Consider the following 16087-nt stretch of genomic DNA (forward strand, 5'->3'; position numbering starts at 1 on the left):
AGATGGGGAGGTGGAGGGTTGCGTAACAGCATCATGAATGAATGTACTGAAGGTAGAGAGACAATCATATTTATGAGAGACAGCAGCAAGATGATAGGCCAACGATGTCCTTGTGTCGTTGTGCTATTGGATAGAAGAGAGCAGCTGATCTAGACAGCTGATATCATGATCAACAGCCCCGAACAATAACAGCAAGGAAATGATGAGTGTGCATGCACGAGGAGTGATTGGCAGATGTATGAGAAATACACTACGGGCTTAGGCATGCAGGAGTATCGTCTTCCTGACTGAACTTACGCTTGAGCTTCATGTGTTGTAACTGACTTCAGACTTGTGACTGAAATTCAGCAATACATTTTAAAGGCATTAAAAAGTAAATCCACATTTCTGACATTATCAAATTTTCTCCCTTTCTCCAGGTGAATACTTTGGACACAAAAAACTTGGGTACGATGGTGGAACTCTGGTTCGTCTTCAGCCTTATCTGGTCCATCTGTGCCACTGTTGATGAGGATGGACGCAAGAGGGTGGACAACTTCATAAGGGGGATGGAAGGCACCTTCCCCTTCAAGGTCCTCTTTAGAGCACATTTGTTTACACTCTTATGACATAGAAAGTCAGTCAAACAGCACTCTCTTTTCACTAGTCTGCTTGCTTAGACCAGTGTTAAGTGTAATGCAGGTTGCAACTGCTGTGGCTAGATGTTATGTTTTAGTGGCTTTGGCAGGCTAGGGGGCTATTGTAATATGGAAAGACATGTGAAAGATGTTTATATGCTGTGAATCCACGACTACAGCAGTTGATATTGCAAACACAGGTTGATACCATGACAGTTTAGAACGTGAGTCCCATTTTGTGCCAAATTGTTCCCTAATAAAAAGACAATTACCCAGTGCTTCCCACCTTTTTAGAAAGAAAGGTTTTCAGATTACAGAAAATGATTTTCGTCCCCGTTAAATATGGGTCCATTCTATAAACCTACAGAAGATTTGTCTGAATGAACAGGATTGCTATTGTGACAGCAGATTTGTTTACTGTTCCGCTTTGAAAAAGATTCTGACGTCAAAACATTAGTTGTCTGGCGCCCAACACTTTGAGAACTTCTGCAATAACCTGCACTTCTATAATCATTACACTAATCATTAACACTTTATCAATATGATGTGTAGATGGTTTGAAAATTGCAAGCCTTGGTTTGATTAATGTAAGCATCTTAAATGCACCACAGGCATGTCACAAATGAATCTATGAATGAATCTATCTGAGCAGGCACCAACATTCTCTGATCTTTTCATGTAAACTCTTATAGGACACGGTTTATGAGTACTATGTGGACACCAAGAACAAAACCTGGGCTTCTTTTGAAGATAAGCTGCCAAAGGGCTGGCGTTTCAATGCCAAGTAAGTAATGTGTTGTTATGTGTCTGACATCAGCTGTTGTAAGCATATATGTGTGGGAATGTGGATGTTTTATCCTTTACACTCTCTGGCAAAACAGTTATTTTCCCTTTTGAAAAAAACACTATATGGTAAAACCTACCACTAACATCTGCAATGCATCTACTGTATATCCCTCCCTTCCTCCTGCAGTGCTCCATTCTATAAGATTATGGTTCCTACAGTGGACACAGTTCGCTACAACTTCCTGGTTATGGCTCTGGTGTTGGGTCAGTACCCAGTGCTGCTCACTGGGCCTGTGGGAACTGGTAAAACCTCGGTGGCCCAGAGCGTCCTGCAGGGCTTGGATAACAAGTGGGCTGCCCTCACTGTCAACATGTCTTCACAGGTTGGTTCAGGTGTCAATAAAGAGAAAGATGACTACAATGATTTATGATATGAATGTACTCAATGTCCACTGGACTGCAACACGCATGCTGTCAAAGGGTGTAATCTATAGATGCCACAAATACATATGCACATGCTAGCACACGCATCTTATCCATCAAGTGTTCCTCATTAGTCTTTATGCATTTTTCAGCTTTTTTGATCAGCTGAAATCACATACACATTGCTGCATGTTATTGTCACATGCTTTAGGTTTTTTCATGATATAAGGTACCCAATGAAACGTACCATTGGATCATTTCTTTGTCTCTCTGTGTCTGTCCAGACCACCACTAATAACATCCAGGACATTGTGGAGAGCCGCATAGAGAAGAGAACCAAGGGGACGTTTGTGCCAGCAGGTGGGAAACGCCTGCTGTGGTTCCTGGACGACCTCAACATGCCGGCCAATGACCTCTTTGGCTCCCAGCCACCCCTGGAACTTCTGCGCCTCTGGATCGACTATGGCTTCTGGTATGACCGCCAGAAACAGACCTTAAAGTTTGTGAAGGTGAGAAAGGGCAATTTGACCGGAGCAGGAGTGAGGTCTGTTTTTAGATTATTGTGAGATTAATATCTTATTATTTGTTCTGCCTTCTTAGTGCTTCCTCCATAATCACCTCTTTATTTCCATTCTCTCTTAGAAAATGGGTCAAGAGCTCTACATGGGTAATGTTTATTTCACAGGTGTGTGTTACTGAGGCCATAAAACTCTGTTTTCTGTTGTGTTTGTCTGCTTTGTTAGGACATGTTCTTGTTGGCGTCCATGGGGCCCCCTGGTGGAGGGAGGACTCGCATATCTGGCCGCTTACAGAGTCGATTCAATCTCATCAATATGACCTTCCCTCATGTAAGTCCCGCTGACTCTCCTATCTTCTTCCTTCTCATCTCCTCTCTTACCACTGAGGATTAAGTTAACAACATTGTAGTAACGAATTGAATTTGACTTAAAAGGCTTTTTAAATATATTAGATAAGCAATTCAATAATAATTCCCAGGATTTATATATTGTGTAGCTTTGACTTTTTTATCGATTAACTAAGAGAGACTCCCATTTTAGCAAAACTTAATTTTTCTGTCCCTTGTTATTCCATCAAGTTTGATGGTGGTAATATTCAACCTGTCATTTTATCATCTTCAATCCCTGTTTATCAACCACTTTTAGATCTCACCATACAAGAATGACCCTGATTATGATTGTAGCTTTCCTTTCCTTGCTCACTCCCTCTTCAGCTCACCTCTAAGCTGCGGTCGAATAGTCCTTTTTGCTTAGGAAGGTTCCTAACTGAGTGAAATGACCCGGAAGTATCTAAGTGGCCGCCATGATAAGAGCTGTTCGAATTCTGTCAATGCTAAGGAAAGGTGCTTCATTGCTTCCTTTATTAGCTCCTTTAGCATAGGAAACACCGGACCTTTCTTTTCGAAAGGAAAGTAGATAATTCCGCCCCACAATTCCTTGTGGCGGCAACATTTAAAGTGACGCACCATTCGGCTGTAAAACCCTTTAAACACTTACCTTGACACTTGTGTGAATTGGACAACATAAAATTGACTTATCACACCTCATATAAGATTCCTATTCTGTTCTATTCTTCTCTTGGCCAGTAACACTTTGAAATCTATAAATCTTATTGACACAGCTGTATCATTGACAAGATGTACCACACTTAAACAGACCTGTTTTCTCTTCATGTAGGAGTCCCAGATCAGGCAGATCTACAGTACCATGATCAACCAAAAGCTGGAGGGCTTTAAGGAGGAAGTGAAGCCCATTGGAGAAGTTTTGACTCAGGCCACCTTAGAACTGTATTATGCCGTGACAGCTCGTTTTCTTCCCACTCCAGCCAAGACCCACTACCTCTTCAACCTCAGGGATATGTCCAAGGTACACAATAATTCATAGAGAATGGTTAAAGCGATACAAGTATACCAGCACACACATACATACAGTACGTAAAATGTGTTTTTCAAGAAAATCCAACTAGAGCCTAGGGACTTCAACTCAACTTCAACTTAGGAACACACTCTATACTATGCCTCACACTGGTAATTGGGGTAACCAATATCAGGGGAGACTGTGGCTCAGTGGTAGAGCAGGGTCGTCCTTCAATCGGCACACTAGTCCATGTCGATGTGTCCTTGGACAAGACACTCAACCCTACATTGCTCCTGCCTGCTGTGTATGAACGGGCATGAATGATTAGTTAGAGTCCTGATGGGGAAGTGGCACCTTGCACCGTAGCCCCTGTCATCAGCGTATGAATGGGTGTGAATGATGACATGTAGTGTTAAAGCGCTTTGAGTGGTCAGAAGACTAGAAAAGTGGTGTACTAGTACAGTCCATTTGTCATTTCTCAATGGCTATGGTAATGTTTACTTTCTTGAAAGTTACTGAGAGTTTATATAACTTAACCTGTATAGTTATGTGACTTAGGTCACAATGGCGCTCCATGATTTTTTTTCAATGTTCCACCCATTCTAGGTGTTTCAAGGTCTGCTAAGAGCTCAGCCAGATTTCCATGATACCAAAAACAACATTGCTAAACTGTGGATCCATGAGTGCTTCAGGTAATGAGAGACCTTCTCACAGTCATACAGCATATTTACTGTAGTTCCAGCTTCATTGTGTCATTAGTGTCGTTGTCCCTCAACTGAGGCGGAGGACATGTCCATCTGTGAATGGTTTTCTACTTTATTTTACACTGGCCAAAAGATACAGTTGCTTTTGTTGGGTATGTATTGGATAATATTTGTTGTCTATGTTTTGTTGTTGATTTCAGGGTTGTTTCAGACAGGCTGGTAGATCACAGTGACATGGAGGCCTTTGTGGCTTTGCTGGGGGAGAAACTAGACTTACTCTTTCACCTCAAGTTCCACAACATCTGCCCGAACAAACAACCGCCAATATTTGGTACATTTGTATCTACACACACACAAACATACATCCATCACCCAGCAATGTCAATTTCACACCAATGACTGTAATTATTCTCTTACAATGAGGTTAATGGATTGGTGGGTCAAGCATTATGAAACTGTTAGAATAATGATTACACAAGAAGATATGAATGTGTTAACGTGTGTTTATTTTTATCTGTGTGTGTGTTTGTGTGTGTGTCAGGTGATTTCCTGAGTGAGTCTAGTGTGTATGAGGAACTGCTGGACATGAATGGTCTCAAGAAGTTCATGGAGACCCAGCTGGAAGACTACAACGTGACACCCGGCGTAGTGCCCATGAACCTGGTGCTCTTCCAAGACGCCATTGAACACAGTGCGTCTAAAAAGACAACGCACACAAATCCACACACACCCTCATACACATATTAAAATTGACACGCAGTGCAGATGTACTGGGAATAAAAAATAAAAAAACAGGGCAGTTATAAGAATACTGAACATGTAATTAAAATGTATTGGTAATATTTCATTTTTCCTCCACAGTAACCCGTGTAGTACGTGTGATCAGTCAGCTCAGGGGCAACATGCTGCTGGTTGGTGTTGGGGCCTCTGGCAGACAGAGCCTGTCTAAAATGGCTGCCTTCATCTGTGAATACCAGGTATTCCAGGTGGAAGTCACCAAGCAGTACCGGAAACAGGAGTTCAGAGAAGGTGAGATCAAACACACTACTACCAGATGTTTGAGAAAAGGAAAGCATGACGATATCGCCTATTGCTTGGAAATTAAATCGAGGAAAACTTAAACCAAAGACGGATATTAAACAATATTAGAACAACAAGGTACTCAAATATATTCTTTAAAACAGTTACTTCCTCTCATCCCATCTTCAGTCAGCTACAATATATATAGGAAGTTTTTTTCTGTCCTTTCTTTCAGACATCAAGCAGCTGTACTGGTTGACTGGTGTGGACAACAAGCCCACAGTCTTCTTGTTCAATGACACCCAGATCGTAGACGAATCCTTCCTAGAGGACATCAATAATATCTTGAGCTCTGGCGAGGTGCCTAACCTCTACAAGCAGGACGAGTTTGTTGAGGTCTGTATTGTATATGTTTATTAGGTCTTTTTGGCCTCCTGTCTTTGCATCTGTCTAACTCTATTTCCTATATTCCTATCTTCTATTTTCAATTGTATTTGTATGCTTGCATTCATATATTTATGGTTTAAATGAACTCAATTCACACAGAAGATAGTGAAGAAAATAATCTAAGCTGAGTCTTTTTTTTGACATTTTGCAAATTATTCTTGCTATAAAGTGTGAATGTTCTGTGAAGATAAAAACCTCCGTGTCATGCAAGACTGACCCGACTGTAGTGGTCGACTTACAGTCTGCTCTTGAAATCTTCCTTAAGTAACATACAGCTTCTCATATGTATTAATCTCACATTCTGTGGCATCTGTAGGTCGTTCAAGTTTTTAACCTTTTTAAACCTACTTCCAATTCTCATAACATGTAATTGTTGTCATTCTACCTCTAGGTGTGCAATGCTCTGTCAGAGTCTGCCAGGAACAACAATGAGACTCCTGACTCCCTGTTCAGCTACCTGATAGAGCGAGTCAGGGACAACCTGCACATAGTGCTCTGTATGAGCCCAGTGGGAGAGTCCTTCAGGTAGATTCAGATTTTGTTTCCCTATAATATACCTGGGTTAGCAATATGTTCCTCCCTCCTCTTTTTTCACCTCTCTTTACTGTTGACACAAATGTTTATGGCAATGAACACCGTATTTATGCACAGTGCAACTGTGTCCTGCATTACCCCTCAGCAGCTCCTCAAAGGTACACTGGGGACAGTAAGTCAGGCCTCACCATGACATCAGCCATTAACACATTGTTAATGGCTGACTGACGCTTGTGTTGTCGAGCAAATGAGGTTTGGTCACTTTGGTGATTCTGTAGCAAGGACCTGAGGCTCGCTGTATTTCCAAACAGTATGGATTCTGTGACAGAGAGGGCCAGCTGTCTCCACACACACATACACACACACACACACACACAGGGGCGAGTATGCATATTATACATACATTTTCTGTTATTCATTCTCTGTGTCCCGTGTCACACACATTCACACTTCAGATTTCTTCTCACAAATCTCCTCTTCCCCCTCAAGCAATGATAGTTTGGTGGTAATTAGTAGCATAGGGTGCTGTTCACCCATTACCCAGAGCTAATCACCAGTCTCTCAGTGACAAGTCGTCCTGGCCCTCTGACCACTAGCTGCTATTACTGTCTAAATCACACATTAGGGCCATACCGCGTTTTTTATCACTCCCCCCTCTTCGCCTTCTAAGCCTCTTTTGTCAACAGGGCTCTAGCTATCAATAGCTACCAGGGAGAACAAAAGCACTGTCCTCTCCTGTCTTGGTTACGCAGTGGTTGATGCACTTGTGACATAAAACTTGTAAAGCCTTCATTTTATCGCAAGATTGTTCAATGGGAGACAGAATTAAAAGGAAGACTTAAAGGGAACCAATCTAAATGCTGATATTGTCATTATTCTATAGCCATTATGTAGTACAATCAACATTTAATTCACAATGATAAGTTACAGCAAAATATAAATTATAGCTTTTTGCAGCAAAAATCAGCATTCATTTGAATGACTTTGAAGCATATCCAGGATGCATTATGGCTTCAATATTTTCTCCTTATGTTTTTTTCTTAAACAACTGCCAAATACACCCGCACTAATATACAGACCCTGTGTCCACAAGGGTGTAATGGAGATCATTATATCAACAAATTATATCTGAATACAATTTATAAATGTCTGTTTGCCAACAGGAACCACATCCTCCAGTACCCAGCGCTTGTAAACTGCACCACCATTGACTGGTTCTGTGAGTGGCCCAAAGATGCTCTGCTGGAGGTGGCTGAGAGGTACTTGGATGGACTGGAGTTGGGCTCCTTGGAGGGGGTGAGGCACACACACACACACACATAAATAGACATTTTTATGTGTGAGCAAGTTCATCCTCATGTATATTGTATATTATCTCAAATCCCTGGTATGTGTTCTCATACTTGGCCAATAAAACTCAAAATTCTGATGTTGTAGATCCAGACAAAGGTAGCCAGTGTCTTCGTGACCATACACCAGTCAGTTGCACAGGTCTCCCAAAGGATGAAGTTGGAGCTGAGGAGACATAATTATGTGACACCCACCAACTACCTGGAGCTGGTGTCTGGATACAGAAAGTAGGCACCTTTAAACATTCTCTTTCACTTATTCTTGCTTCTCTTTCTCCTCTCTTCATACCACCTTCAAACGCTTCATGTGTGTTTTGAGGGCCATATAGATTGTTAACATTGAACTGGTCCCATTGTAAGCTCTGAGTGTCAGTGCTCACACCAAGATAATGCATACATTAGGTGTGGATGCTCTCGGGTCATAAATCAGAATAAAGCGAAACCAGAACAAGCAGACTTATAACACAAACCTGGTTAAATCTAGCATGGAAGTGACTTTACAAAATCCCCATGTTAATCATCTGATTGCGTTTGTGTGTGTGTGTGTGTGTGTGTGTGTGTGTGTGTGTGTGTGTGTGTATACATCCAGGTTGTTGGCAGAGAAACGCAGTGAACTGGGGGAGCAGGTGAGCAAGCTGCGCAATGGCCTGTTCAAGATCAATGACACACGGGAGAAGGTGGAGGCCATGTCTGTAGAGCTTGAGGAGGCCAGGAAGCAGGTGGCAGAGTTCCAGATACAGTGTGTCGAGTTCCTGTCCATCATTTTACAGCAGACGACGGAGGCTAACAAGCAGAAGAAGGTAAGCAAGACAAAAATGTTTGCATGCGCACACAGTTATTAAATAGATTTCAGCAATAATTTGATTAACGCATAATGTGATTCACACCCACAAAAGTTCACATTAGTGGTTTGTGTTTGGGAAGGTCTGTGGTGGTTTGCTAATAGGAAAGATGCGTATAATAGTCAGTGACACATTGGTGTATGTTTGTGTTGAGGTGGTGAGTGCTAAAAATGTGAAAATCGGGGCAGAAGAGTTACAATGCAAAGCCATGGCTGAGAATGCACAGAGAGATCTGGATGAGGTCCTGCCTGCACTGAATGAGGCCATGAAGGTAGAGCTCTTTGCTATTAACTTTTATAATCCTTTCAGTCCCTCTGTGTGTATTTACTGTAGGTGCTGACTTTGTTCATAAATGTGTCTGGTTGAACTATTTCCTTGATACTTGATGAGTAATAATCCTCCACCTTTCAGTATATTTGACTGCTCTGCTTCTCTCCAACACTAATATAAACACCTTGCCATTTGAGAGTGGGGCTTTCTGGTTGTCTAAATTTCAACTAAACATGACTCAGCGAGCAGTACACCCTTCTTACACCCACACATTCTCTTTTCCTTCCTCCTTTTGCACCTAGGCTCTGGAGTCTCTGAATAAGAGGGACATGACGGAGATCAAGTCATATGCCTGTCCCCCAGCGCTGGTGGAGACAGTGATGCAGGCTGTCATGACCCTTCTGGGCAAAGACCCTACCTGGGCAGAGGCCAAGAGACAGCTAGGTGAGAGAGAAATATCCTGGATTTTGCAATTGTAATAACTGATTCAAATTAAGTTTGCTGCTGAACAAAGGTTAGCAGCTAAGGGTAGATTAAACACACTATTTGCACACACTCAAAATGTAATAACATGTCTCAGATAACATGTATCAAAGAGACTATCACAAAGCAATTCTATTCCAAAGGGTCATTTGATAGCGTTTTGCATTTAGTTTTATATGACCAGAGGCCTTATGTCTTCATGTTGTCCATCCGTCCTATACTTTCTCTTGAACGTAATATCTCAGGAATACCTGTAAGGAATTTCTTCAAATTTGGCACAAACGTCCACTTGCACTCATGGTTGAAATGATTAGAATTTGGTGGTTTTAAGGTCACTGTGACCTCACAAAACAGGTTTTTAATCATAACTCAAGAATTCACATGTTAAAGTATGACAATTTCATATCCTTAGGATAAAGTGATGAATTGACGCCAGCCTAGACAGACATGAATTTTAACTGCAACATGACTGGTTGGTGGAGGCCAACACATGAGGCGCTAATTCTAGTTTTTATTAGATTCTACTTTCAAAAGACTATTTGTGTAAATTAGGTGTACATTGCAATATTTGCTGGAACACAAGTGAAGATAATCAACATTCACAAACTGCACTGCATTTCCCTCTTGTTGATCAAAAAGCTGTGGAGTTGTCATGACAATAGATAACACAAAAAAGGTGAAGGAAAATGAATTAAACTGAGAGACACACATAAGAGAAAAAAATACAAATCTTCATGGTTTTCTGACCTATGTGACTTTGTTTCTGGCAGGTGATTCCAACTTCATCAAAACTTTAGTTAACTTTGACAAGGACAATATATCGGGCCGTGTGTTGAAGAATATCGGCCAGTACTGCAGAGAAGTAGACTTCCAGCCAGAGATCATCGGCAAAGTATCACTAGCTGCCAAGTCCCTCTGCATGTGGGTCAGAGCGATGGAGGTAATAGAGTATCTGCTGGCTACCAGCACACAATCACACACACACACACTCTTACTCACACTTACAGATATGAATAGTCACCATAAAGCCCCAAGCTCACGTAATAGTTTGTAATTAATCATTTGTAGCTAATTGTTGTTGAAATAGTTAGTAACTGAATGCATCCAGACAATGGCACTAATATTGGCACATTGTACACACGTACAATTCAACAATGAGCTGTATGATTAAGTGCATTACTGCGTAGCAGCAGAAAAAAAGCATTTGCTATAGTAAGCACAGCAAAGGTGGTATCACAAAACAATTGGAGCTTTTTGTGAAATGAATACATGAACAGGAAAATAGGTGGCAAAACTAAATCCATGGATGTGTGCATTGTTCCTCCAGGTTTATGGGCGTGCCTTCAGGGTGGTGGAGCCCAAGCGGGCTCAGCTGAATGCTACCATGGCCCAGTTAGCAGAGAAACAGGCTGAACTGGCTGCGGCCCAGGACAAACTGCGAGAGGTATGGAGCCCAGTGCATCTAGCAAGCAGCCTGATAGGCATTTAGACATGCATATATATATATATGAGTGCAACAGTAGCATTATAGTGACTCCAATTTACATATGATAGGACTATTTATGATGAATTTATATAATTGCTGTGCGTGTCTGTGGGCAGGTGGGGGAGAAGAAAGACCAGCTGGAAAAGGAGCTCGGTGAGAAGCGGATCATGCAGAGAAGTTTGAAGGAGAAATCCGATGAGATGGAGATTAAACTGGACCGAGCTGACAAACTGGTGACTGGACTGGCTGGAGAGAGGGTTCGCTGGGAGGAGAGAGTTGCTGTAGGCCACACACAAGCACACACACACACAACAAAAATGTTAACTCTTCTACTACTGGGAATCTGTCTTTTCTTTCTAGGGGGGTTGTTTGGGGCAAGGTAGAAACAAACAGATCACACAGTACAATACATAACTCACATATACACTCATACCTATGTATGTACTTCAGGGTCTTGAGGAAAACATGGGATACCTGGTGGGAGACTGTTTACTTGCAGCGTCTTTCCTGTCCTACATGGGACCCTTCCTTTCCAACTATAGAGATGAGCTGCTTGCCATCTGGATGGAGGAGGTGAGGCACACAGACACACGCCTCATAAAAACATATAAAAGCTTGCCAAATACTTGAACTCCCTCTACAGTTACTACTGTACTCTGTTTACCCTTTCCTCAGTTACGGGACTTAGCGATCCCGTGCACACCAGGGTTCAGTTTTGCAGTCTTTCTGTCAAAGCCTACAGTCGTGAGGGACTGGAACATTCAGGGCCTGCCCTCCGACGCATTCTCCACTGACAATGGAGTTATCGTCACCCGCGGAAACCGGTCAGTGCATGTCAACACAATCTGTTAATAAATGTTATATTCACTAATATTAGCTGTTGTCCAGTAAGCATTCAAAATTAAAATGCTTTTGTATTTTTTTTTTCTTGGATTTGGATTTTGTTGTGTTCACTGTACAACACGTGTGTTTCATACTGCAAATACAAGTTGACTCGTTTTATTTCTTTCCCTTCTTTCAAGATGGCCACTGATGGTGGACCCTCAAGGCCAGTCTATGAAATGGATCAAGAATATGGAGATGAAGAGAGTAAGTCTTGACTCAGCCAACTTTATTCTGATTCATATTCTATGTTCTCGTGTCTTAACTGTTGTATTTTTTGAACAATCATGGATAATTGAGTGCATAGGAAGGTGTCCAGAGAAGACGGATGTATGCACTCAAATTTTACAAATGACTTCATGTATTTACCGTTACCAATGCTAATGTTGCGGATCCCTTTGTTTCAGACACTCAAACTTTGTTTTTTTAACAAACCTGGTAGCTGTATCGCCCACAAAGTTCAGAGCTGCTCGGGTAGAAAGTTCAACTGAACTTTCGGGAGCGGACATCCGCGGAGAGCCGTTGCAACACACCACACACACGATCAAGGAGGAGTCGCACGCAAAAGCTGTTTTTCCGTGATAATGTCAATAATATTTTACCTCTCATGATTATTTACCACACTATTACTCAAGAAAGGTAATCAGTGTGTTGAAGAACAAGGATAACCTGTATTCTCAAACTGCTTATTCCACCTTAAAACAACTTAATGCCTTTGTGCCCTGCATTTCAGGAGATAAATAGCACAGTCATCACTTCGTACTATATGAAATAGTAGGCTGGTCCTCACTAGCAACAAGAAGAGAACCATCACCATTTTTGTTGAGAAATGTCTTCTACTAAAGCCGGCTCAGACAATCGCATCTCTGCTCAAATTTTAAATATATTTCAACAGACCAGATTTCAGGACTGGCGGATTCTTGATGGCCCATGAGTATATGCTGAACTTGGGAAGACTGTACCATACCTCCCAGTACTTTGCATAACATCAATGGAATCAACTTCAAACGACAGTGAAAGTCCCATCCCATTGGAGGACTATGACTTTGTGTGAGACAGGCTGTGTTTTGTTGATTGTTTTATCCCTCTTCTATGTCTCTTTCTGTCCTCCTGCGCACATGTGTGTCCACATGTGCAGGGTCTGAAAGTAATAGACTTTCAAATGCCAGACTACCTGCGGGTGCTGGAGAACGCCATCCAGTTTGGGAATCCTGTTCTGCTGCAGAATGTCCTGGAGGATTTGGACCCCTCTATCGACCCAATTCTTAACAAGTCCATGACACGGATAGGTCAGACTCAAACACACTCATACAGTACATACACAAGTTCACAAATTGGAATACCAACTGCTGAAGTTTTCAGCTGAATATGAGGCTGTAGCTGAATCCAAAGAGTGCATGGGTGAACATTTCTGTGTTTTTTTTCTCAGGCGGCCGGCTGCTGTTGAAGCTAGGTGATAAGGAGGTGGAGTACAATCCAGAGTTTCGTTTCTACATCACCACCAAGCTGTCTAACCCCCACTACACACCAGAGATTTCTACAAAGACCATCATCGTCAACTTCGCCGTCATGGAGCAGGTCTGAGTCTATGTGTCTGTATGTTTGGGCTCCAGCTCACTATTGTATACTTCTCTATATGTACGCGTATCCTCAGTTGTGTACACATACATTTAGAGAGTATGAGTTGTTTCCTTAAATTATCTGTTTATGTGTGTGTGTGTCTGTGTGTGCAGGGTCTGGAAGCCCAGCTACTGGGAATTGTGGTGCGTAAGGAGCGTCCAGAGCTAGAAGAACAGAAGGACTCTTTGGTGATCAGCATTGCTTCTGGCAAGAGAAGCCTGGAGAAGCTGGAGGATGAGATCCTCAGGTTGTTTAGCTATTACAGTAATAATACTAGTAGACAATGATATGATGACTTACCTTCCTAAGAGTAAGTGATTCAAAGTTTTCAAGTCAAACTTTAATTTTTGATGTATGTGAACCCTCATGTGTTTGTGTTTGCAAAATGTTTTTCTTGGTCTGTCATGCCTAGTAGACATTGTGGCACTGTTTTGTTGTATTTATGTATGTAGGTTGTTGTTTTTTTATGTCGTATGCTTGTGTGTCTACTCTACCAGGCTGCTGAATGAGGCGACTGGCTCACTGCTGGACGATGAGCAGCTGGTGAAAACCCTGCAGACATCTAAAGTGACAGCCACTGAGGTTTCAGAGCAGCTTGAGAGCAGTGAACAGACCGAGATCAAGATCGACTCTGCTAGAGAGGTCAGGAGCAGGGGCAACCTCCGGGTCTGAAAAGTGCCTTAAATTAGCATTCTTCCTAATGGCCATTGGGGGGGGGGGGGCTCCTCTGGTTGCAAAAAGAAGTCAGCTTGAATAGAAGTCTATGAGAAAATGACTCTACTTCTCTCTTGATTTATTACCTCAGTAAACATTGTGAACATGAGTTTATGGTCTCAATCTCTAGTTTCAAGTCTTCTTCAATACAGCATGATGTTATTTAGTAAGTTATGGTCCATTTAGAGTCAAACAGACCATAAAGCAAAGTATGCTTTAGGGCGGGGCTACTGTGATTGACAGGTTGCTACCACGCAGTTGTCTGGTCTTGGAGTTGTCCATGTTTTCATCTTAGAACTTTAACCCTCTCACAGTGTGGTTTCAGTTCATGAAAGTTATTGTAACTTTTTTTGGTTGCCTAAAACTGTCTTGCATTCAGTTGAATTTAGAACCACCCTCATGTGTTATTTCTCGTTGCAAAAAAAACAAGATGATGACGGCCAAAATGCCAAACTCGAGACTTCAAAATGGCAGTCCACAAACCACTGGGTGATGTCACAGTGACTACGTCCATTTCTTACATACAGTTGGTCAGGTGTAGGGATGAGGGGATTGGGGCAGCGGGGGAATTAGGTTTTATGATCGACTATCTTTAGGATTTTGCACCACTAGTAAGACAAAGTGAGCAATTATAAACCAATGGGGTTTTTCTGAAAAGTTTTGGTGGCCATCTGTCTGCATATTAAAATAATGTTATTGAAATGGTTCATTTGCATGTCAGTTTGTGCATAGAGTATGTGAACATAACTTAAAGTGCTCTCTCCTTACAGGCCTATCGCCCATGTGCCCAGCGAGCCTCCATCCTCTTCTCCATTCTAAACGACATGGGCTACATTGACCCCATGTACCAGTTCTCACTGGATGCCTACATTGACCTGTTCAACCTCAGCATAAAAAAGAGCAAGTGCAGCAACAAGCTGGAGGAAAGGATAGACAACCTCAATGAGTACCACACACATGCAGTATACAGGTGAGCCAGCCCTTTTCATAAATATGAGTCAAAGGAATTCCAGTCAGGAAATGTTTGGTATGGACAGAGAAAGACCGTTATGTAGAAATAAGCTGTATAACTGTGCTGACAAACAAAGCTTTACAATCTTGGCACTTAACATTTACACACACATGCACACTGATGGCAGCAGACGTGCCGTGCAAGCTGCTGGCCTGCCCATTGAGAGCAACAGAAATCTTCAACACAGAAATTGTTTCAATAACTGTTGAGGATATGAAATGGGTTATATTTTTTTTGTCACTAATTGATATTGAGCTTTTTGAGGATTTGAGGTTCAGTGTCTTGCTCAAAGACACCTTCACATATGGACACGAGGAGCCTATATTGAACTGCCAACCTGGTACCTGCTTTACCTCCTGAACCTCAGCTGTGAACTGAGACATACTATAGCAACATAGCCCTTAATGCTACTGTAGCACGTAATTGTTTCCTTGATAAAGACGTTTATGTCATATCTTATCAGTTCACTTATTGGAATTATAAGTTTGTGATATGATCAATCAGAAACATACACTGTCTTTTTTTTTTTTAGCTAACTCTGTATGTTATCCTCTGCAGGTACACGTGTCGTGGTCTGTTCGAGTGCCATAAGCTGCTCTTCAGCTTCCAGATGTGTGCCAAAATTCTGGAGGTGGCTGGAAAACTCAACATGAATGAGTACAGCTTCTTCCTCCGAGGAGGACTCGTAAGAAAACAGAGTACACACTCAGACATCTTGTTTTTACCTTGTTTGATTTGGGATAATCAAACAGGACACACCTTTTATTCTCAAACACTTGGAACACTTAATGCCCCAAAAGAATTTCCACTGTGTATTTAAATGTTGAGCCATGTAGAAGTTATCCTTACCCTTCAAAGACAGCCGACAATGTGTTTTCCCAAAATGTCCATAGCCATTACGTTTTCCAAAACTACCCTTCCTCTCCAGTGAATTTCTTAACATCTCTGGGGCCTGGTGCTGTATCATTGATGAGTTAATGGGTTATTTGGACAATTTATTGAAGCACTGATGGAAGGATAGTTT

The 16087-nt window shown here is 41.8% G+C and overlaps 1 protein-coding gene across 2 annotated transcripts in view; it reads left to right on the forward strand.

The window, feature by feature from the left end:
- The window catches only part of dnah2 (dynein, axonemal, heavy chain 2), a 52655-nt gene that overhangs the window by 30589 nt on the left and 5979 nt on the right, over positions 1-16087 (forward strand). For both annotated transcript variants that reach the window (XM_031863593.1, XM_031863594.1), the window contains exons 47-75: positions 420-572; positions 1310-1401; positions 1591-1786; positions 2111-2335; positions 2570-2674; positions 3521-3709; positions 4307-4392; positions 4605-4735; positions 4946-5095; positions 5266-5433; positions 5660-5820; positions 6263-6396; positions 7569-7701; positions 7843-7982; positions 8344-8554; positions 8751-8867; positions 9169-9310; positions 10120-10289; positions 10677-10793; positions 10952-11116; positions 11286-11408; positions 11511-11659; positions 11858-11924; positions 12856-13006; positions 13147-13295; positions 13451-13584; positions 13835-13979; positions 14822-15021; positions 15622-15748. In XM_031863593.1, coding sequence (XP_031719453.1) covers positions 420-572; positions 1310-1401; positions 1591-1786; positions 2111-2335; positions 2570-2674; positions 3521-3709; positions 4307-4392; positions 4605-4735; positions 4946-5095; positions 5266-5433; positions 5660-5820; positions 6263-6396; positions 7569-7701; positions 7843-7982; positions 8344-8554; positions 8751-8867; positions 9169-9310; positions 10120-10289; positions 10677-10793; positions 10952-11116; positions 11286-11408; positions 11511-11659; positions 11858-11924; positions 12856-13006; positions 13147-13295; positions 13451-13584; positions 13835-13979; positions 14822-15021; positions 15622-15748 — 4230 coding nt within the window. The remainder of the gene's footprint in view (positions 1-419; positions 573-1309; positions 1402-1590; positions 1787-2110; positions 2336-2569; positions 2675-3520; positions 3710-4306; positions 4393-4604; positions 4736-4945; positions 5096-5265; positions 5434-5659; positions 5821-6262; positions 6397-7568; positions 7702-7842; positions 7983-8343; positions 8555-8750; positions 8868-9168; positions 9311-10119; positions 10290-10676; positions 10794-10951; positions 11117-11285; positions 11409-11510; positions 11660-11857; positions 11925-12855; positions 13007-13146; positions 13296-13450; positions 13585-13834; positions 13980-14821; positions 15022-15621; positions 15749-16087) is intronic.

This window comes from Anarrhichthys ocellatus, unplaced genomic scaffold (genome assembly GCF_004355925.1).
Source record: "Anarrhichthys ocellatus isolate YVR2014 unplaced genomic scaffold, GSC_Weel_1.0 scaffold29, whole genome shotgun sequence".
In the NCBI taxonomy this organism is placed as follows: Eukaryota; Metazoa; Chordata; class Actinopteri; order Perciformes; family Anarhichadidae; genus Anarrhichthys; species Anarrhichthys ocellatus.